The sequence below is a fragment of the Rhyacophila brunnea genome, unplaced genomic scaffold (assembly GCF_057557595.1).
Source record: "Rhyacophila brunnea isolate RB1 unplaced genomic scaffold, BYU_Rbru_1.0 scaffold_16, whole genome shotgun sequence".
Taxonomy (NCBI): Eukaryota; Metazoa; Arthropoda; class Insecta; order Trichoptera; family Rhyacophilidae; genus Rhyacophila; species Rhyacophila brunnea.
Window position 1 is genome coordinate 39,253,972 of NW_028232816.1, and position 24,509 is coordinate 39,278,480.

The 24,509-nt window shown below is 36.7% G+C and overlaps 1 protein-coding gene across 1 annotated transcript; it reads left to right on the top strand.

Moving 5' to 3' along the window:
• The first annotated feature begins 5,883 nt into the window (after positions 1 to 5,883).
• nito (RNA-binding protein spenito) lies at positions 5,884 to 9,119 on the top strand. Its single transcript, XM_085943355.1, has 2 exons — positions 5,884 to 6,050; positions 6,162 to 9,119. The coding sequence occupies exon 2, from the start codon at positions 6,188 to 6,190 to the stop codon at positions 8,423 to 8,425; it is 2,238 nt and encodes a 745-aa protein (XP_085799481.1). The 5' UTR covers positions 5,884 to 6,050; positions 6,162 to 6,187; the 3' UTR covers positions 8,426 to 9,119.
• The last annotated feature ends 15,390 nt before the right edge of the window (positions 9,120 to 24,509 follow it).

Consider the following 24,509-nt stretch of genomic DNA (forward strand, 5'->3'; position numbering starts at 1 on the left):
CTTGACTCTTCTCCTCAGCTGCTTTCTTCCTTGCATCATCGACAGAATATTTAGCGAAAATTTTTTTAGTTTTTTAATTTATTTTTAATTTTATATTTTATTCGAAAGAGTTTTTAGTTGTAGTATCTCTAAATTTGAATGCGCCAATTATTCCCAACACATAAATATAGGTCGGGAAACCATTTAAGTTTTGAATAAATGCGAAGTCTCGGTCTATTCAACATTACATTTACGGTTATCCTCTTCCATTTTCTTTGCTTCTTCTTTGTAGCCATGTCAAATATGACAGAGAGCATCTGTGGCAGAGCCGAACCCAAGGGGCCAAAGAGCCGCAGTTTTCCGACCACTGCCCTAGCCTGAGGGCCCGTTTCAGGATGTGGGGGCCATGGTGTAGGTACACCTAGTGCAATAGACAAAAGACCGATAAACGAGATATAAGGCTGTGTTGTATTGAGTAGGTTGTGTATAATTTAAATGCAATAATACTTTTTTTGTCCATTTTCAATTAATATGTTGGAACCTCATAAAAAACCAAAAATCTGCGAAAAAAATTCTGCGAAAAGAACGACTACACCCACTACGGTGGTGGTGTAAATCAAAAGAACATTTTATTCGGTGGAATTCGGAATAAATATTGTATTGTTGTTTTAAATTAATAAAACTTTTTTTTTTTTAGTACTTATTCCACTTTTATTAAATAGATTAGGACCGGTTTCGTCCGCCTCAGAGGGACATTTTCAACTAGTTGAAAATTTCCCTATGTATATCGCCATGTATTGTGAAAATATGTAAAAATATTTATATGAAGAAGAAAAAGAGCCTATGGGACTCATTTACATTCTCCTCCTTGCCCCCCCCCCCAATAATAATTCCTGGGTGCGCCACTGACACCAACACAAGTTTTATCATTAACAGCGAACCAATCGAACGTGTGACCCATTATAAATAGTTATTGTTTGTACATGGGTCAATGAGAAATAGGACCACACTCAGTAAATAAAAACTAGAATTGAGATCGCAAGGAGCGCCTTTCTCAAAATGAGACGCCTCCTTAGCAATCGAGATCTTAACCTAGGTCTGAGACTGCGTATATTACGTTGTTATGTTCTCTCAATTATTTCTATGGTATGGAAGTATGGACGCTAAGCCAAGAGATGACTTGAAGCTTTCGAGATGTGGCTGTATAGGCGCATCCTCAAAATTCCTTGGACTGACCGGGTGACAATAATGTTGAAGTTCTCAATCGAAAGGGAAGCACCGAGAAGTTTTACGTAGATCAAAACCAGAAAACTACATTACCTTGGCCACATTATGAGAGGACTAAAATACAGCATTCCCCAACTTGTCATTCAAGGAAAGATCAATGGGATGCGTAGCAGAGGACGGCGCCGCATTTCGTGACTTAAGAACCTCCGTGATTGGTACGAGTGCAGCTCCACTGAACTGTTCCGGGTAGCAGACGACAAAGATAAGAACGCCTTGATGGTGGCCGACCTCCGCTAGGGGATGGCACAATAAGAAGAAGAAAGAAATTGGACTCCTCCCAATCTACCTACTTCAGATGAATGAGCTCAAAATATAACTATTTATGTGCACCAATGGTAGGTACCGTCAAATCCTCCAACATTGCCACTAGGGCGATAACTTTGCCCAAAGAACAAAATTATATGTAATCGCTTATAAACAAAAAATGGCACAAGTATGAAAAATATAAAAATTTTAGGAAAAACATTATGATTTTTCTGACAATACTCAGAGTTTGGCCTGTTGCTTAGCTTCACTAATCCTATTTGGAGTTGGCGGGTATTTGAGTGGTGCCAAAAATAATAAAGTTCTAATATTTGCTACTGGGTTTACACATAATTCACGTAAGTTATTCTTGTTACATATTATTGATTGCTATTTAACAAACATTTATCTTAGGGTGTTATTCAATTATCTCGTCAGAAACTCAAACAAATCATCTGGACAATGTTACAGACACATTCTCAGAGTATCGTCTGTCAACATTGCCCACCTTTAGGGTTATCACTTTTGCAGTATATATACTTATATATATTTATAAGGTAATTTATTTAAGTTACTTTTTGTTGCGTGCTTTAACATTTGTTGTTTTTAGGATGAACAATACTGGAAGAGCCAAACCTCGTATTAAGAAATGAAATAGCAGACGCCAAATAGGTGCCCGAATGTACAAAAATTATTCAAAAGAAATGTTGGAAATGGTAGTTGAGCTGGTTAGAAAGAAAACGATTACATTAAGAGATGCAGAAAAACAGTTCAGCATACCCAGATGTACAATTTTAAACAGAGTCAACATGTGCCACGCAAAAGATGTTGGATGTCCGAAAAAACTCTCATTAGAAGAGGAGCGAAAGCTTTTTAAAGTTCTCATAGCTGTTGCAGACTTCGGAAGTCCATTAACAAAACTGGACCTTAGAAGATATTTTTAACGAGAAACCACCCGGAAAAGTTTGGGTTGCAAATTTTTTGACAAGATATGCTGCAGAACTAACTGTCAGATCTACGCAGAACATTAAAAAGGTCCGGGCTGAAAGAGGATTAGATGATTTAATGGAGTATTTTAATAATTTAAAGGAAGTTTTAAAAAACATACCTTCAATGAATATAATGAATTTCGACGAAACAAACCTATCAGACGACCCAGGGGCAACGAAATGTATATTTCGAAGAGGTGTTAAAAACCCAGAAAGGATCGTTAAATCAACAAATAAAAGGCTCCATATCCACAATGTTCTCAGCTACAGCTAATGGTACATGCTTGCCAACTTATGTTGGGTACAAAGCTCACAATTTGTACATAGAATGGCTAAATGGTGACCCACCTGATGTCAGATATAATTCTACTAAATCCGGGTGACTTGACTCATTTGTATTTGAAGACTATTTCAAAACAATTATACTTGATTGGGCTGAAAATCTGTCAGGTCCGAAGGTCGTAATTTGTGACAATCTATCCAGTCACCTGAATGTCGATGTGATAGAAATATGTGATAGAAAAAATATAAAATTCGTATTTCTGCTACCGAACTCCACGCACCTGGCGCAGCCGTTGGATGTAGCCTTCTTTGGACCTTTAAAAAAAGAGTGGAGCAAAATTTTGTTCGAATATAAAATAGAGAATCCACAACAGACGTCTCTAAATAAAAAAACACTTTCCAAGATTACTAAAGAGTTTGATTGAAAATATTCAGTTGAATGAAAGCAATAATATTAAAAGCGGCTTTAAATCAACTGGAATCTATCCATTCAATCCGCAGCCTGTTTTGAAAAAGATTCCTGAGTACCACGAAGAAGTAAATACATATGGGATTGATAAAACCTTATTGGAATACCTGAAGGAAACAAAATCTCCGAAACCTATGGAGTTTAAACGTAAAAAAAATCGTTACTGAACCAGTAATGGATTCGTCTTATGGTGAATTACAATTTTCTTCAGATGATCTAGAGGATATTTTTGAAAACAAACCCGAAGAAACTACCTGCTTAGACATGTCTGAGGAACCTGCAGTTGGCAAATATGTCTTAGTAAAATGTAATACTGATAAAAATAAAATATATTACGTAGGTAAAATTTTACGTGCACATGACAATAACTGTTTTGCAACAAAATTTTTAAGAATCAAAATAAAAGGTCATTTTTACTGGCCGGCAGTGGATGATGTGGCTGATATTTATTCCGCTGACATAGAGAAAGTATTGACGCAGCCTAAAATTAACCGTCGTGGTGTACTGGAATTTGGCTTTAATTTTATGAATTATTCAATTCATTAGATTTGTATTTGCGTTTTATGGGTATGTACCTACCTGTAATATATTTTTTTTATTCCGAAGCATTATTTTCATGGTTATTTTGTTACTCTATAAAAGCAGCATTATAAATACTACTTTACCTACTGCATTGAAATATGAGAATTTATGAAAATTTTAGTCAAATGCTACACATCTTCGCCTATTCTCAATTTAAGTATGGAAACAATAAATATCTCTATTTTTCAAGACATAAAATCAAAATCACTCACAATATGTATGTACCTTAGCCAAATGAAACCAACGACACCAACATTTGAACAAAAATTGTGAGTAGGGAAAGTTGCAGCATTTTCCCTTATAATTGTTTTTAGCCTGTTTTTTAAAAAGGTTTTAATTCTTATTTCTGTATGTGTTTTTCTATAAATACTGTACACAGTGACAATTTCTCTATCTAAATCAATTTTAAAATACCTAATCACCATACTGATAGTCTATATACTGACGTCCCAATTTATTTTTAAGTTATTACTTATTATGCATGTTCTTTTTATAAACTTTCTTTCCATTCTCTTATACTAGGTACCTGTTTTTTTTCTCTTGTCTCATTTTTAACTAACTTCTCCCTCTACTGTATTTATGCGATTTTAAATAACAGTACCTATTAATCGTTGGTTTAAATAATGCTTTATGTAATTGTAATTCAAATATTTCCTAAAATAATTCCTTGTGTTATATTTTAAACAGTTTTTCAAACTTATAATGATATAAGTGATCATTTTTAAATAAAAACGCCAGCGTACCATTTTTTTGGTAAAAATCTATGAGTAAGTACCTACATTAAGAAAGTGGGCAATGTTGAATGATTTGACGGTACTTATTTTTGCTTAAATTTCATACATTTTGGCACTCTATAGAAAGAGGTTTTCAATATCTTTGGTATATGTAGGTATCTACCTACTTATACAAAATATAATAATATCCCGAACAAGCTGGCATATTATATGAATAGAATTTCTATTCTCTTTTATGCCAATGTTGAGTCTCATATGTTCTATATACCAGTATAATATTAATACCTAATAGCCTATTATTTCACTATGTGACGTAGGTCTATGAATAAATTATTGGTTTCCGGGTAAATTATGCCAAAGCACCGTGCAATTCTTTGTGCCAAAACGTCAAGCGTTTAACAAGTCCTTTATATTTAATAAGACAGGCACTGTGGTTATAGGTATTCATCACTGATGCCAACCGTACTATAATTATAGTACAATACTATAATTTTAATTCCGCGAAAAATGTAAAATACTATAATTTTAGTGTTTAATTTATTTTAAATCTACTCGTACACTATATTATTATGGGACAATAATTATTTCGTGCTTAGCCAGTTATCTAAAGGTATTATCCATAAGATTGAGTGTTGATTCAAATATTTTTGTGGAATATAGATATTTGTTTTACAATTTATTGCTCATAGATTTTGTTATATGATTTTTTACGCACGCCTCTGCACTGTTATTGGATTGTCTCGATCCCTACAAAAATACCAAATTGTAATAAGCGGTGGGAATGTATATGCGTGCATTTTATTTAATTGAATTTACTCGAAAATATGCACGCCACTGCACTGCCTCTATCAGCTAGGCTTCAGACATAAAACTCATAAAACCAATAAATCAGTAATAAGTGTTCGTTCGGGAATGAATGTGCATTTATTTTTAAACACTTCACAGTTTGTGTGAAGTCTTTGTTATTTTATTATATTTGATAATCAGAGATATGATTAGCTAGCGCTAAAAATGAATTGATACGTATTCTATAGCGGTGTAAAACATTTTGTATTTGAATATTTTATTACATTTTTTAATTAAAAATGGATTGCTATAGTTAAGTCATCCTTTTCGGCGACTTATCCTTAGGAACGATTTCTTAGATTCTGCATGCGGCTCTTACGCCAAATATACCAATATACTATAATTTTAAAGAATTCAAGATGAAAAATGTTCCTGTACTATATATTTTTCAGAAATACTATAACTTTTACGCCTTTGTACTATAATCAGCATAGAAAAAGATGGCAACACTGGTATTCATAGATAATTGTGTAGTTGTCTCATGGTTGTCTCTGCCCACCGTATGTAGATGATCAAGGACTGCGTACGTTCGGCGGAACACGAAAAGCTTTGAGTTTGATATTTTGCATTCGGTCCGTTCGTTATTTTTTTGGTTGCTGAGCCCGCCGATATTGTATTCGGTTTTTTTTTTTATAATTTGTGAGTGACAATTAAACATGTTTTGTTATATTATGTAGCGCGCAACGGACTCGTTCGCCGTTAGGCGTGGCAGATTTCGATAATCGTAGTGACGCCATTGTGTTTTTTCAGACTGCCGTTCGGAGTGAAACTACTTAATGATCGGATTACCGCGAAGCGACAGGGACCGAATCACAGTGAAGATACGCAACATGAAAAGGAGCTCGTCCAGGGACAGCCTTCCGCGGGCGAAGCGCACCAGGAGCAGCGCGGGCCGCTACGATGACAGCTCGGACGAGAGGATCACTCCTGAACGCATCAGAAGGAGGGTCCGCTCGCCGAGCCCCCGCGGCAGATACGTCTCCCCTCACAGGGAGGAGTACCTCAGGCCGAGGGAGATCCGCGAGGTGCCGGAGAGGTATTCATACAAGGTGCTCTGCGTCAGCGCCCTCCACCCTAAGGCCTCAGACGAGGTCATTAAGGACACCCTATACAGGGAGTACAAGAAATACGGAGACCTGAGCGTCAAGGTCTCCCATGAGTTGGACGAGCGTGTCGCCTATGTCTGCTTTCGCAGCTCTGAGGATGCCCGCGACGCGAAACACGGAAAGCCGCGCGTCATCCTCTACGACAAAGCGGCCATGGTTGACCCCGTGTACGAGACGGCGAGGGCGGAGCCGTACAGGAGCCGACCCCGCAGCGTCACTCCTCCGGAATACGACAGGCCCTACGCATACGCCTGGTCTCCCGTTCCGGAGAGGAGACGCCCGCCCCCCGAGCACGCCGACCGCGCTTACGGTGTGCCGCCCTCTGTCCCACATCACCGCGAGTTCCGCCCGCCTATGCACCACGAGTATCCCGTCGCCGGCCCTCACGGCCTACCGGTGCACCACCGGCCCCCCCTTCATCACCCGGTCCACCCCCATCCGCACCCACATTATGCCCCGCGCCCGTACATGCCGCGTCCTCATCACCCACCCTTCGAGAAGGTGGAAAACAAGAAGGATAAGTTCCCCAATTATCTCCACCACGTCCAACCTGAGGATGATCCCCTCGCCACCAGGACCCTTTTCGCGGGCAACCTCGAAATAAACATCTCTGACGAGGAGCTACGGAGGATATTCGGTAGATACGGTATAGTCGAGGATATCGACATCAAGCGGCCTCCGCCCGGCACTGGCAACGCCTTTGCATTTGTCCGCTATCAGACGCTGGACATGGCACACCGGGCCAAGGTGGAGCTGTCAGGCCAGTACATCGGCAAGTTCCAGTGTAAAATCGGGTATGGCAAGGCTACACCGACCACCCGCGTGTGGGTCGGTGGCCTCGGCCCCTGGACGTCCGTACCTCAGCTTGAGAGGGAATTTGATCGCTTCGGCGCTATCAAGAAGATCGAATACGCTAAGGGTGACGGTGATGGCTACATCCTGTATGACTCCATAGACGCCGCTCAGGCGGCTGTCAAGGAAATGCGCGGCTTTCCCCTCGGGGGCGCTGAGAAAAGGCTAAGGATAGACTTTGCAGACGCGGGTCCCGGGGGCGGTGCCTATCGCCCGAAGCCAGGCTATCCGACGACCGGAGACCCGGCTGAGTACCGAGACGGATACGAAGGGGCCTGGGACGAGGCCGGTTATGCAGGTGGCGCTCCCGGATATCGCGGTCGCGGCGGCCACCGGGGCAGAGGGAGGGGCGCGCCCCGCGGGGGGCACGCAGCCGGCGACCGTTTCCGGCCTGAGGAGGAGTGGCGTCGAGACGAATACGGGCGTGGTAGTGCCTCGCGTTCGCCTCGTTCTCCTCGCTCTCCGCGGCGTCGCTCCGCCGACAGCGACTCAGACGGTTCCCCCCGCCGGGTCGGGGCCCTCGCCTCCGCCCGCACGCTGCCTGAGGTAGCGCGTAAGGCGGCCGCCGCCTGGAACGGTGCACTGATTCTCAAGAACTCCCTCTTCCCTGCCAGGTTCCACCTTACAGATGGCGACACTGACATGGTGGATGGCCTCATGAAAGATGAAGACGGGGAGCGGCGGCTGCGTATCACGCAGCGTCTGCGTCTTGACCAGCCCAAGCTGGATGATGTGCAGAAGCGCATTTCCACTTGTAGCTCACACACCATTTTTCTAGCGCTAGCCGGCTCCGCCTCCTCGGCCTCAGCCGCCACCGATGACGCCGCCGTGCAGACCCGGCCCCTGCGCAACCTCGTGTCCTATCTCAAACAGAAGGAGGCCGCCGGCGTCATATCTCTCCTCAACAAGGAGACAGAGGCCACGGGGGTCCTCTACTCTTTCCCTCCGTGTGACTTTTCTGCCGAACTGCTCAAGAGAACTTGCCACAATCTGGCCGAGGAGAGCCTCAAGGAAGACCACTTGGTCATTGTGGTGGTGCGCGGAGGCGCTTCTTAATTCTTCAATCCACTCATTTTAAGCTATATATATAATGTAGCTATAAGAATAACACACAGATCGCTCTTGAGCGATTCGGCAGACCGTCTTTACAGTGGTCCACGATTGGTGAGGAATGGATTCTAATTTGACCGGTGTTAGACCTCGTTTTCTAGGTGAAAGAACACAGTTTCCATTGCCGTTTAGGGTTAAGGTCACAGCGGAAGAGGGCTTCCGCTTTAGTATTTAGGTCGCTGATACATTTCAGGACGTGGTTAGTTTTATCCGTATGGTTAAGTGAGACGAACATATTATGACATAGTTGCCGTAAGCGCAACACTGCAGTGGCAAAACGATTTCTTTAAAAGTGACATTTTGTACCGTGTGGACATGAACCGTGAAAGAGTCTAATAATTATTATTAAAAATAATATAATCCATTGTTTTAGAAGTATTATACCTTTAAAAAAGTTCAAGTGTGATTTGATGTTTTTGCATAAATGTTTTAGTTTGTGGATATTGATGATTTCTGTGGCCACCGCTTTGATTGTTGTCAATGTGTCAAATATCTGTTTGGTGCGTTCACATTGTTTATAATATAATGATCGATGTATTGTGAAAAAAATAAATCAGATGTAGAGGCACTTTGCCGCCGTCCACAGGTGTGGTGTAGTGTTACGTGTCTAGTGTCACTGAATAGAATAATATTGTACTCACCTTCAACACGTGTTGTTATTTTGAAAGTCTTGCGAGCGTCGAACACCCTTCAACTGATGTCCCTATCCTCCGTTAAGCTATCCGGACTGTCATAGAACTTCACGGAAGGAATTGTCACAATTCAGCCACAGAAAGCGATGATTCGCTGGTCGATCTGTGTTAATTCACTCCTCATTTTTAGTGATTTATGAGAAATGAGTGTCTGATGTGCTGTGATAACAACATATATCTACTTACTAAAAAAACAGGATCTGTATCTTCAATGTACATATTCCTGAGATTGTTAGTTATGAACTAACTGAATATCTGTGATGCCAAGTTTCCGAGTTTCTATCAGGATAGTTTTTATTGAGAAGTCTGTTTTATTGTGAAGTTATGAGCAAACTAGTGTTGCAAGGTTTTTTCTTACCAATCTTGTATGTTCAAATATTGTGGATTTCCAATCAATCGTAAAACCTGTGACAGAATGTTTTTTTTACATTACATATTGAAGTTTCGATGAAATTGATTATTCTAATATCGTGGAGTTCTAACTCGCTACAGAAAAGTTAATCACTCAATTATTGTGGAGCTAATGAACCATTCGGAGAACCTGTGCTAAAAGGTTTCTTTCGTTCTGAAGTTTTTATTAACATAATATTTTATTGGATTTAAAAACGTAAAATCCGTGACAGTTTATTTTTTATTCAATATCGTGGAGTTCTAAAAACCCGTGTTGAAAGGTTTTTTCCAATGAAATAGTTTATTCAGATATCTTGTTTATGTTATCTCGAGTTTAGTTTGTAACCAAGTTTTTCCATTGAAGTTATCCACTCGAAGAAACCGTGATAGGATGATTTCTTCTTGACAATTCATAGTATATCGTGGAGTTGTAAATTTTAAATCTGTGGCAAGTTTTTTTTATTCAAGTTATTGTTTATTCAGATATCGTAGAGACTGACGGCTTGTGATATATAAAGCTTTTCTTATTGAGAAGTTTATTGGTATGGAGATGTAAGATGTAATTGATGATACAAATTGTCATTTTATTCCTGAAGTCTTCAGTTTATTCAAGACCCCGTGATAAGGTTTTAATTTAGTCATGATGAAATGGTTATTCATATATTGTGTAGTTACAAACGAACTGAGAAGATATTGTGATAAAGTTTTTTTTATGAAAGGTTTTTTCAACTAATAGTCAATTCTAATGGTGAAATTTTATGGAGTAATTGGTTTATACCAATATCGTGTAGTTTGAACCGATTGAAAATTCTGTGATATAAAGTTTTAATTATTTTAAAATTTGATTCAATCAATGTGTAAGTTTTAAACTAACTCGGGGCCTGTTTTTATGTTTTTTTTTGCAAATCAACAGTTCTTCATAAAGTTTTCAACTCAAATTCCTCTTATCCAAGTAAATTGGGTTTCTTCTTTTAGAGTAAAGTTATCATCGAGTGGTTTAATGTTTTGTGCAGTTATAAATTGACCCGGAACCTGTGTTGTAAAGTTTTTTATAAAGTTTCTCCATACTGCATGGTTTATACATGTACCATGGTTAACGTAGTATTTTTCCAAAAATTCTTTAGTGTTTTCTTGACACATTCCAATGAGAATTGAATATAATATACCCAGTTCGTTCATAGGCTCAGATACAAACAAAATTTAGTGGTTTTTGTGATATAACCGTGTTCTTTCAAATGTTGCAAGGTTAAAGTATCAAAAAATAAGCAATAATTTATTATTGATTGGGTGAAGTATTTTCCAAAGTGTGACGGTGGTAAATGAAGAGCTGCATCTACGATGTCCGGTCGGCGTAGCTGTGAAACGTGAACGATGCAGTGTCACCCGCAACAGTGTAAGTATGATAACTGGCGCCATTTCTGAAGGCCCGTAATAAAACTAATACATCAGCCCTCGCCAACACCGAGATGGCGATTACACGCACTTTTGTTTTTGTGGAAATAGGCAATAGGAATACAAAATGACAGTAGAGATTATCTACTCGAAAGAATTATTTATGTTTTAGTGACATCTAGTGGTGGGATTATGAAACAAGTAATTTACTGAAAAATTACCTTAATGATTCTAATTAATCGATACATATTTTAAAGCAGTAGCGCCCAAGTCCAAACACAAGAGACATCTGTCCATATAAAAACTATTTACTATCGTTTAATTAAATGATACAAATGTCCCATTTTTTTTTGTATTTGCTGCGGATGAAAAAGATTTTTTAAATTCAAAGTTTAACTTAAAAAAATGAGTGTTCATTGCTACTTTCTGTATGCAATGTGTTTGTCGAGTTCTCTTGACAGTAGATGAAAATTTTGAATAGTTTATTCATAAAATTACAAAAACATTGATTTTTGCAAGAAATATTTCAATAGCTTAGAACCTGTGTATTGTATTTATGCCTAAAACAAGCACTTCGGGAGAACGCAATTTAAAAAAAAATGCAGATTTTGATGTCCAAATGGATTTTGGGAGTTTCGAGTTTTTATTATGAATAGACTAGGTACAGAGTGACCCCGGTCCACGGACCACGGTAGCCGCGCGGCTTAAGCGTTGGACTATCACGCCGTGGGTCTTAGGTTCGAATCCTGGGTCTGGCAAGTACACATATTGTTTTTCAATTTGTGTGTAAGTCAGGGTATGGACCTAATAGGTTGAGCAAATTGCTGACATCCATTTCTCTTAAAAAACAAAATCTGTCAATACAAACCTCTACTCTGTGATTACGAATAACTTTTTTATAATTTTTTAAAAAATATTGACAATAGATTAAAATTTGAAGAATTTGTTGTTTCGTAAATGTATTATCTCAGTACGTCTTCCTTGCGCCTCGTCTCACACTATGTAACAATTATTTTCTACGTTGAAGATCGTGACACATTTAAATACTTTTAACTCCGCGTTTTAAGGAAAAAAAATATATGCCCATGATATGGTAAAAAGTTTGAATGGATTTCAATTAAAACTCAAGTTATTCCTTCGACAAATATCGAATAACGACGTGGACCACTTTCCAACTTTGAAGTTGCTGAATATATCAGAATATAGATTTGAAGAATATGGTAAAATTATTAAAGCTCTGAATGACGATTTTTCACAATGATTTGGTGACTTCCGAAAAATTGAGACAAGTTCAGCAATAGTACGCGATCCATTTTCAATAGATATTGATAGTGTACCGACAGAGCTACAACTTGAGATTTTTGATCTGCAGTGTGACACTGATTTAAGAAATTGCATCGTCGTGACATCGTGCATCAGACAAATTCGACCAACTTAAAGATTATGCAAGAAAAATGTTCGTTATTTTTGGATCAACCTACATTTTATTTCATGAACCTCCATAAAAATTCTTTACGATCAAATGTCTCCGATGCCATTTACAAGCAGTTTTGAGAATATCAACTACAAAATTAACACCTGAATTTAAAAAAATGTTTATTTTTCGTGATAATAAACAGTGTAGGTATATCTAAAAATTGTATTTTACATGCGGCCCGCCGCTCATTTTGAATTCTTGAATTTGGCCCTCCATCCAAAAAGTTTGCCCCCCCCTGCTGTAGACTGATGTTTTATAAAACAATTAATATTTTTTCAAATTATATTTGTAAGGTTATTCTTCAGTAAATTACACATGATGGTCACATGGCTTAAGCGTCGTTGGTCCCAGGTTCGAATCCTGGGTCTGACAAATACACATTGTTTTCCAATTTGCGTTCGAGTCAGATGGACCCAATTGGTTGAGCAAGTGGCTGACATCCATTTCTCGTAAAAACAAAATCTGTTAATACATGATAGAAAAAAAAATATTAATTACATGCCTTGTAATAAATTTCATCACTGGTAACTATTATACTCACTGTAAGCCTACTAAAATTGATTGTAGATCAGGGTTGGCAAACCTTTGCTAAAATTTCTCAAATATTATTTTTCGGTTGTCTGACATGTCGAGCAGTTTTTCATGGGGGGAAAGATGAAGAAAAGTTTTTAAGAATTCTATCGAAAAGGTTTCAAAATTACAATAGAAATCTTGAGATTCTACCTTTCATTGTGTCTCTAGCCTACTACTTATTGTAACATCCGCAATGGCCGCGCGACTTAAGTGTTGGCCTATAGCATCGTGGGTCCCAGGTTCGAATCATGGGTCTGACAAGTACACAATGTTGTTTTTCAATTTGTGTATGAGTCAGAGTATGGACCTAATAGGTTGACATCCATTTCTCGTAAAATCAAAATCTGTTAATACAAACCTCCGCTCTGTGGAAGCCCATGTGATCTTATTAGGATCGGACATGATCAAAAAAAAAATACCCTTGTATGATTACAAAATTTGTTATTATTGACATTTAATGTCAATGGCAGTGTAGCCAGCTAAAAATATATGGGTGGACGAAATGATAATGAAGAATCCTGATATTATACTATGCATAAAAAATTGAATTTGTAAATCGTTTACGTGCCATAGGTTTGCCAACCCTGTTACAGAATGTTGTCCAAGTTCCTCTTTGATGAACTGCAGATTCGAATCCCATTTTAATTGATATGCGTGTACGGATCCAGTGCAAGAACCCAATCCGATGAATTGTGAATGGCTAACAACCACCCTCATGAGAAAAACTATTTTACAATGACACAAAATACAAATCATGCTTAATTAATTTAGAATGTTGACTTGTATGTGTATAAAAATACTACCATTTTGCATTCCGTATTATATAGGTGCAATGAGTAAGTCAATAAACAATACAAATCCATAATGCTTTGTACTGTCGTCATCTGTAATTATTGATAATGCTCTGAAATAATCAAAACTAGACCAGTTAAGTGGAATTAAATGGCTTCCCTCTATTTTGATTGTAGCCATGTTACCGAGTAAATTTTGGGTTCGTTGCAGAAGCTATCCTCAAGACAATGTATCGGTGGCGAAGGATGGTGAAATAATGATTATGACATATTTTTAACCATATTTTTTGATGTTATTATTTCTATCCCAAATATTTAAACATGCAACATACATTTTTTTAAATCTGGTGGTTTAAACCGGTTAAGTAGTTATTCGTAAAAAAACCGCCTACCGTGTTATGTTTTTCCCCCGGTTAATTGGAAGCCCTAGTTGTAATGTGCATATGGTCCATCTTGGAAAAATAATTCCTATACACTACAATGTGTCATACAATGACTATAATTATAAAATATATAATTAAGAATACAGTCTGCAGACGGTGCTGATTAGTTTTTTAAATTCAACTAAACCCTGCGTTAACCAAGCCATAATAGATAATACCTAGTCAAAAATTATTTGTATATAAAATATTTTTTATCTATTATGGTTTGGTTAGGCAGAGGTAACATGAATTTAAAAAAAACTATCTGCAATTTGTATTATTATTTAAAATGAAAACAAATAATTATGACTAAGTTCAGTGTGCACTATTTATGTCTGATCTCAACAGCCTACGAGCGAAGCCACACGGGCGCTGCGTCACGAGATCGCTGTATTCCGACTGCGAGCGGAGGTGAGAACGCACCGCTGTTGCGTACTCACTCCCACTCGTAGTCGGAATACAGCGGTCTCGCGACGCAGCGCATAACGCAGCACCCGTGTGGCTTCGCTCTACCTTCTCTACCCTTCGTCGCTGTAATGTACTGTTAGGTGTAGGAATGCAAACGTTGCTATCTATTGAAAAGTATACAGTTTAGCTGACAATGATTTTAAATTCGGGCACTTTGCTACAATAATTATCATGTCGTGAGAATGGCTTCGACAACGATTCTGAAAGAAAGAAGGTGAATTCATGGTGACAGCCTAATAACTAACCCTGAAAGTCTTGAGCAATATATCTATTATATGACTGTATCATAATTTGATTTGGCAGTATGTGAAATTCTCATAAAACTCCGTGAGCTAAATATTAAATTATTCACTGAATATCTTTAAATAGAAGAATTTTGTTTTTGTATTAACAAGAATATTTTACTAATAATTATGGTTTTTAATTAATAGGTAAATAAGTAATGACAATATTAACATTTTATGATTGAGATTATAATAATTATCTAATACTGGAGTTGAATGGAATGGAAGAATTATTAACCCCTCCACTATAAGAAGTAATGGAATTAAACCTTGCAATGATGCACTACCAGTAGATTTTAAATTTTATTTGTTAATCGTTTATCGATATACATCTATCCGTTTCCAAAAATAATATTCACATCGCAGTATGTCAAAATGAAAATAATTCTGACAGTAGAAAAGTCAAACAAAAAAAGACGTTTTAAATCGAATCCAAAATATGCTAATTTTAACTAAATCAGTTGTAAAAAATCTAAATTGGAAGGCACAATCATACTTTGGTTCTAGGACAATTCGGCACCGAGACAACCGGGCGCCACATAATCGTAAATTATAGGTAATTTATATTTATATATTATTTAATGCAAACATAAATATTGATTTAATTGTGCATATGTTTTAAGCTCTGATGAGCAGAGAGTTCTTTTATTTTTATATAAAGCCACAGGCATGATAATTCTCAATCCGCAATAAAAGACGTGTTAAGAGCAAAATGAATTAAAACTACCAATTAGTAGAGAGAAACTGATTAAAATTCCTCATCTACTGTCTGTATAAAATCATAATGAATGTCTGATTGTCCTGGCGCCCAGTTGTCCCATTCCCCATACTTTGTGTTTAATGTATGTTAATATATAGATAATAAATAGTCAGAGCATACAATAATATCATTCTTTAAAATATTGGTTGAAGGACCCTTTGAAATATTTTGTAACATCTCTGGGAATCCCTATACGACACATTAGTTCCAGCAGTATAAGTATAAAATTGAAACTGCCGCCAACCAGGTCTGTCTACAGCTGCTTTCCTCCAGTTCAGGACGCTCAAGGTCTTTAAATCCAACTCGACACTATCCCTCCATCTTGTTCGATATCGACCACATCTCCATTTGTCATCCAGCTTCTCGAAGGTCAGTCTCTTTGTCAAGCATGACTCACAAACCTGTGTGCAAGGTTCAGCCATCTAGGGCGGCCTAAGTTGATAAAAATTAAATATCCAGCCAAACTATACATTCAAAAAATGTTTTGTTTGTTATTAAGGCTTAACCACGAGTAATTCAATTGTTCATCTTTCTAATTACAAAAAGCGGTCAGTGATTTTTTGTGAATTCTCGCAGAATCTGGTTGGGGATCACCGATTTAAATTTTTGTTTATGACTTAAATTATCTCATTTTTATTTATATGGCCCACAGTATATTAGTCTATGCTTTGTGTTTAAGAAGGGAGGATCAAATAAATATTCTAGTATAAAAACAAGGTGTTTCTTTCATATTTATATTACAATCATCTCTTTGGGCATTTACAATAGTCGTATTTGAATGAGGTAGGCACTGTAGGTGTACTGTTAGAATGTTAAAAACTTTGTCACGGGTTCGAATCCCGCGATCTGGAAAGTTCATAATTCAATGTGAGTTTCAATCTAAAACTCTGCATTGAATGTTTTTCATCAAACCATTTCACATTAATACTCGAATGTAGTCAATGAATATTCTTTTAAAAAATATTTAATGGTTGTACCAGCCACTAGGTAGGTAGGTAATCTTTATTGATTCACTTTTAACTATTCTCAGGTGAGTAAGTATTTTTAGGCATCTACTGATATCATTGACCTACGAGACGCAGCAGTGAGAAAACATGAACAAGGAAGCCAGTCATCTGATTATCAGCATTCATACGTGAAGTTCTAGGAAAAATCAAATTTTTTAATTGAATAAGTTCGTAAAAACAAATAGAAATTCGATTTCACAAGTTTTCAAACCAAATTAGCCTAATGAATAGTCATGATTTGTGATTTATTATTCGAAGTATCGGACTGTTTACTAATTGAGGTGGTGAGGATTAAAGAAGTACAAGTGACGTGAAAAAAAATAGCTAAGCAGTTTCCACACTTATTTATCCGTGGATTGGAATTCAAATGTACAAAGTATGAAAAGTTCCCCTTTGTCTGACCATATCCACTCCTTAGAGCAAATAGACCACACGGCATCACCATGAATTCTTTTGGCTCATCAGACTTCTTGCATCCAGGATCTTCAACGTATACACTCTGTGGATGGTGTTCAACGGCCTTCCAGGCTGCCTGAATCCGGTTGGCTCGAACAGGCAAGGTTTTTTGAAATTTTCCTGATTCATTCGCAACACGTGGGCTGAGCAACGTTAGGCTCTAACGCTGCCTCTTCACTCAGCGTGATGAGAGGCTGCAAGTCCGCTTTCTTATCTTCTTACTTCTAAAGTTAACCCATTGCGTATCTGTCGCAAACATCTATTTTCGGTATACAGTTACTCTGAGCCTTTGTAAGGTGCCATAACTCGTTACTGTAAAGCAGCACCATCAGAATGTAAGCGTTGAATAAGTAACAATTGGTATTAACTGAGTACAGTCGTGAGTCCCAGACACTCCACATCGAGTTGAATGTTGCTACAGCCATTCCCGCATAAATAGCGAGATCCTGTAATGTGCATCCCCAGGCATGTGTTGCCTGTTACTAATCGGGCGCAAATATGGATCAGTGCATCTATTCTAAGGCTGCTTTCGAGGGTAGTTAATCACATTTATGTATTGAGGTATTATAATTGTTACAATAAGTCAGCTGTCAAACTCTCTCTGTGTCTGTCTCGCTCTAAAAGTTAACACAATCAAAAGGGTACTGTTAAAACTTAACACTTTTTGACAGTTCAAACAGTTAACTTATCGATAGCAGCCTTGTGTATATAATAGATGCGCTGGACATATGCAGAAAGTATTTTATTCCTCACGTTGGTGTAGGTGCGGTGCACTAAATTATAAATCAATATTTTTCTTCGAATAGTAATTTGATAGTGAAACTTCCTTTACAGAATGTTGAAAACAGTTATGTAGAATTATTTACAATCATATTATTGACTTAGACGTTGATGCATTTGTATCCCTTCAATCTTCATCACCACCACATGATTAACCCATTGGAGACCAAGTGATTCTTGTCCTTAGTACAAATGTTTTATTTTTTACATTTACATATTTCTTGAAACCCTACATATTTAAAAAGATGAATTTAAATTGAATTGTTTCAATACTCACACAAGTTTTGAATAAATATTAAAATTAATACAATATAAAGGTTGTAGCTGTTTTAGCAAACCTTGTAAAATTTACTACAAAATTAAATCTGGCTGTTGGTCCAAAATTTTACCCATTTTAATGTCTTCAATAAGGTTTCATGATCTCATATGAATTGAGAGTACTTGGTATCAATTAAAAATAAGGAGTGATCAAGATATTTTAATTTCTTAATTCAAATGAAAATACTTTTCAAAAAGTTCAAGTTCTCCTGTGGATTAACTTACTAGTATAGATAATGTAAACAAAATAATCAAATAAATATATTTCCAAACCAGATATTGTTTCATTTAAAAAATAAATATTGTCCCATATGAACAGGTATTAGGGATAATCAAGAAAATAATATATTACATTGTTTTCCTTCGAGAATAAACTTTTAATAGCAAATTTTTGAAGAATTCACTTTACAAATTATATATTTTCGGTACTGTGATGGCAAACGGATATAACTGCTGTTTACACAATTTTATTCTTCTTCGGCCATATCCGCCCCTCAGTTGGAGCATATGGACACCAAACGGCGCCTCCAAGAATCCCTGTCGCTCACCAATCTTCTTGCTTCGTTCCAGGTTAAACCAGCATCCCGTAGCTCTACCGTATACACTCTATACACAATTTTACGGGAGAGCAAAAACAATGTTTCGAAATCAATCTGACTTAATTTATAAGATATGTTGAAGTATTTTATATATATATAAGCGGAATTAGCATCCCAACACAAACCTTAAATCATTTCTTTTAAAAAAATTAAGTTTTATTTATGCCATATCAACTTTTTTTTCACATTTGGTCAGATGCATATGTCTTTTAACATAACTTTGTGACCAATAAAGTTGCAGCTCTAATATTTTGCCACATCAAACAAAGAATGTACAATTTGGAACATTGTTATGTTCAAAATGAACATAACTAACTTTCATACCTCTGGCAACCCCGACGATTATCTATGATCACGTCGATGGAGCGTACGCGATTTGACAGATGTCGCTGATGGAATTTCCAGCCGCAATGGACGTCGCGAGGTGTGGAACAAGCAACTTGACTTTTTGATTCTGACTGTCGTCTAGTATAGTCGTGCTCCGCTTGAGTTTTACCCAACATTTATAATAGACGTCACTTAACGGAGCACGATGCAGCCGCAGTGTTTGAAGCCTCTGATCGTTCCAGTTTGGTATTTTAAAACTATTATTTGATTCACTACTCTACCAATGTTTCTTTTCAAACTTGGCTGCTTGCATTTATTTTAGTATTTCCAAATTTCAATATCGAGCCGCTTAATAACCTTTTAATGTATTTCTAATTTCTTGCTTTTGCTATAATATAGTTTCTGTCAAGTATGTAAATTGCTCTTTTATTTATTGTTCCCACTTTATTCCACATTGTTAAATGATTATAATCTTTCACGGTCTCAAGATCGTGTGGCGTCCAGGACTTTATTATGTACATCTTAAATCATAGATTGCACGTGCCTTCAGCTGTGTAATCCCTTGTTTTCTAATTACATTTTACAGTTGTCAGTTGCGAGGTTGCAGAAGTAATTATTGTTCGGCTTGAGAAAGATCAGGTAACTCACGCCCCTTCCTTGTGTCTCATGTCTCATGCTCTCTTTGCTTTTAACTTTACACTTTACTTTATTCTATCCCACTTAGTAACCTCTTTTATTTTGTAGTTGTGACGACAAAGATCACAACTACAAAATATTAATATATCAACATATATGGAAGAAAACTAAAAAAGTGATAAAACAGCAGTAAAGTTATAACCGTTTGCCATCACAGTACCATTTTAAATTCTAACTTTTTCTTATAATAATCACACGAAACTGGTGACCAAAAAAAAAATTCAGATCACAGGCTTTACCAAATATCAAATTTTGAAGTATGTACTGGCAGGTATGAGTATGACTAGGATAGTCATTTATCAAAAGAAAAAGTATTGATACTTTGTATCGACATCGAACGATGCCTGTCTGGGGGTTTTTATCTGCATGATTTTTGATGGCCCAGCATCATCCAGGCTAAATTTAGTAATGAGGCTTTCAAAATTGTTATTATGAATCGTATACATCCATATCATGTCAATCTTTCCATGCATATTAATTGAAAGCAATAAAACTGACTACGGGTTAATTGGCTTAAAGTGGGCCTTTTGCCTTAAACTGCCACTGGTAATCAAGTAGATAATTCTTCATTTGTGGCTTGTTTCGAGTTATAACAATTTCCTGTTGAACCAGGAATATTATTATTTTATGACAAGAACGAAATAGTACTCAACCAACAACAACGCTTGATGAATAACAGGATGTGCTCCAAGAATTATATTCGGTGCGCAGCTCTCAACAATATTCCCAGAGGTTTGTATTGCTCCGCACTCAAGGAAACTGACACATCCCTGTTACAGGCGGGCTTCTCCCGGTGTGAAAGAATCATTTGATAATTATAAGCCGAAATGTAACCATAACCTCTAGAAACGGCTTCATAAAACATCTAATCTGATTCCTTGCTCAACTACGTAAATATTTTATTCATAGGTAAAGGCCTTCGTCCGGTGCATGAAAATCACATGCTGGGCGAAGGTGTAATTAAGATAAATTTTGAAGTGTAAATGATGATGGATGAAAGAGATAATATTAAGACTAAATAAAATATATAAATAAGAATTCAAATGTAAATTTTATAATTATAAATGCCTTATGTTTTTTAAAAACAAAATATTTACAAAAGAAAGGGTAGCCCGCCAAATAATTTTGATTTCAAAATTGTCCCTTTGACGAAAAAGTTTGTGAACCCCTTGGTCTACAGTATGTCAGCATAGCTAAGAGAATGTCAGTTGTATAGTATCCATACAACTTCAAGCAAAGGAGTCAGGAAATTCTTTTGAACCCTCTCCGCCATAAGACCGTACTTCCACTGATGCGGTGGCCAAATAGACCCACTCAACCTTACTTCGAACTAAGGAATTTTTAATACCATAACATCCGGAAATGACAACCAGTTCATCACCCATTTTGGTGAAATTATTCCTTGTACAATTAAAATACTCCTAAAGGGCGGCAAGAACTGCATTTTTGACAGCAATTGAATTTTAAGTGTGCGTCTTCAATATTTTTGGTGGGCAGTAACAAAAAGTCAAAATTTATTCAAGAGATAATAAGAAATACCGACATCTCACCGGAGCAGAAGAACCCTCCGGGAACAAGCAATGATATGGGATAACAGGATATCCTCCAGGCGGGCCTCGTAGTCCAGTGCGTAAGACCTTTAATCCAGGTTTGATTCGGGTAGATTTGTGATACATATTGTAGTGTTAAAAAGAATACTTCATAATATATATGGCGTACGGTCCATAGATGCTGTGGATGTGATGCATGCCTTAATTATTCTGATAGAAAGGGTGAACATAAAAAAATATAATGACATACTAGATGCCCAGTATTCAGTAGAAATGGTGTATTTTAAAATTGGACAATCCGGCGTGATTAAAAATGTTTTTGATAGATATAGATAATAATATACTTTTGAAAAGCATGCCTAATCTAAAAATACACCACACCATTGATAAATATACATTTATGTAAGAGTGGCGAAGGGTGGAGGTAGGCTGTTGAGATCCGACACAAAATAGTGCACACTAAACTTTGTCAGTCATACTTATTTGTTTTCAACTGGGAATACAGATAGTGCTAATTAGTTTTCAATTAAAAAAGCAAACAATAATGGATATTATATAAACAAATTCTAAAATATTTATTATCTACTATGGTTAGGCAGGGTTTAATTAATCTAACCAATACCATCTGCAATTTGTATTCTTAGTTTAATGAAAACAAATAAGTATGAATGACAAAAATATATCAAAATGAACAAATTTGTTATCTGATAAATGACCAAATGTGGACCTTCTAATGTACCTTAAGCGGCGATTACATTATGATCACGTCACGTGCTGGCACGGTGACAAATTTAGTCTATGGTTCCGTCATTCCGCAGAATATTTTGAATGATCACTATCTATATAAATTTAATATTTCATCCATAGATAATATTTTGAACATAACCCAATCAGCAGACCATAGATAATAGTCGTAAACACCAACATAGATAATAATTTAATAGAAAACCACTAAAAACGACGAACACGCAATTTAGACATGAGTCAAAAATGTGTAGGCCTGCAGAAAATAGAAAGAATTGTTCACTGAGTAGTGCGGTTCATGATGTGGCACGATGAGGTGACCCTATTTTAAACTGTGAACCTTTTTTTTTTTTTTAAATATTGAAAGTTTATCATAAACACTTAACAATCATATGCTAAATGTCTTGGAACACTATTCTTCCGAATTTTAAATTATTCAAAACAAACGCCTGAGACTGGCATTCTGTCTTCAAAGACAGGTGAATAAGTTCACGTTTTTGTATGGCCGGCACTGTACGCCCGGCCATATCCGCGAACATGTTTGCTTTGGCACAGAACCGGTTTTAAAGATTCAAAATGTGCAATGGGATGGGAGCATCAGTCTGATAACATTTGAAAAACCAAGAAAACGATAGTACACACTTTTTTCCCATAGCGGTAGCTTACTGTGACGATAATGTATTTGAAGCATTAATCACATTAAAGTAGAACCTCGATATAACGGATAAAATATCCTGTTAAATATGAAAATTGTTAAAAACATCTTCTTAATGTTATGCATGTTTAAATCTAAGTGTCACCGCTTGTAAACAATGTTCTCCACATGATAATCACGCCATACCTCTCGCACTCGAATTCGAGTCATAATGCCATCCTGCTCGTAGACTGAATGTAGCACACAGCGTTTGCAATGCTGGCTGCTAATTCACACAGCTGCTCAGCAGTTTAATTTGTTTACTCGAAGCGAATGGATGCATTTATTACTCCATTCAATAAGTTTAGAAAGATTAGAAGACAAAGGTGACCCTGGGTATCACATCATGACTGAAAATGAAATTGCAGATGAGGTTATGACCTTGGAAAATGAGGATGGAAGTGAAGATAGCGAGGAAGAAGAAACAATACGTCCAAAAACAAAGTTATCTGTGATAAGATCGCATCAAGACGATCTAATTACATTTATTGACTACGTGTCAGATAACGAAATTCAACTATATTACACGTATTTTCGTAATTTTAGAAAGTTGAATATAAAAACAGCAGACTCGTGCAAACAAAACTTGATTCTTTTTTCAAAGCAGGATTACCGAAAGCAAGCGTGTCGACATCGAACACTAACATCACTCCACAACAGGTGTGTCTGGATATATCGTCTGAAGATGAATTGATTTTGTTTGTGTTTTTACATAACAGACTTTCGGCTTTAACGGACACCCTGTCACCCGCATTAATCCGTTATATCGAGGTTCTACAATCTACTGTATAACAGTGGCGAAGGGTGGAGGTAGGCTGTTAAGATCCGCCATAAATAGTGCACACTAAACTTTGTCAGTCATACGTATTTGTTTTCATTGAAATAATACTACAATTTACAGATGGTGTTGGTTAGTAAATTCAATTAAACCCTCCAAAACCAAGCCTTAATACATAATATTCAAAAAATACTCGTCTATATATAAAATATCTAAATTATGCAATTAAATCATACATAACATTGGATATTTTATAGATAGAATAATGTTTTTTTTATCTATTATAGTTTGGTTAGGCAGGGCTTAATGAATTTAAAAAATGAACCAACAATATGTGTAATATGTATTCTTAATCCAACAAAAACTAATAAGTATGAATGAAAAAGTATGCACAATTTTGTTGTATCACCCAAAATATACCAAAACTATTATGGTTTGATTTAGGCAGGGTTTAATTAATTTTTAAAAATTAACCAATTAATAGTAAATTGTAGTCATAGTTCAATATAAACAAATACGTTTACAAAGTTTAATGTGCACTTTTTATGTCAGATCTTAACAGCCTACTGACACATCCCTGTTACAGGCGGGCTTCTCCCGGTGTGAAATAATCATTTAGTAATTATAAGCCGAAACGTAACCCTGACCTCTAGAAACGGCTTAATAAAACACCTAATCTGATTCCTTGCTCAACTGCTTGTTTTATTCTTAGGTAAAGTCCTTCGTCCGGTATGTGAAAGTAACATGCTGGGCGAAGATGAACAATAAAACGTCTGAAGGTAATAATAAAGAATGAAAGACGATGTATGCAATCGATAGTTTAAGTTCATAA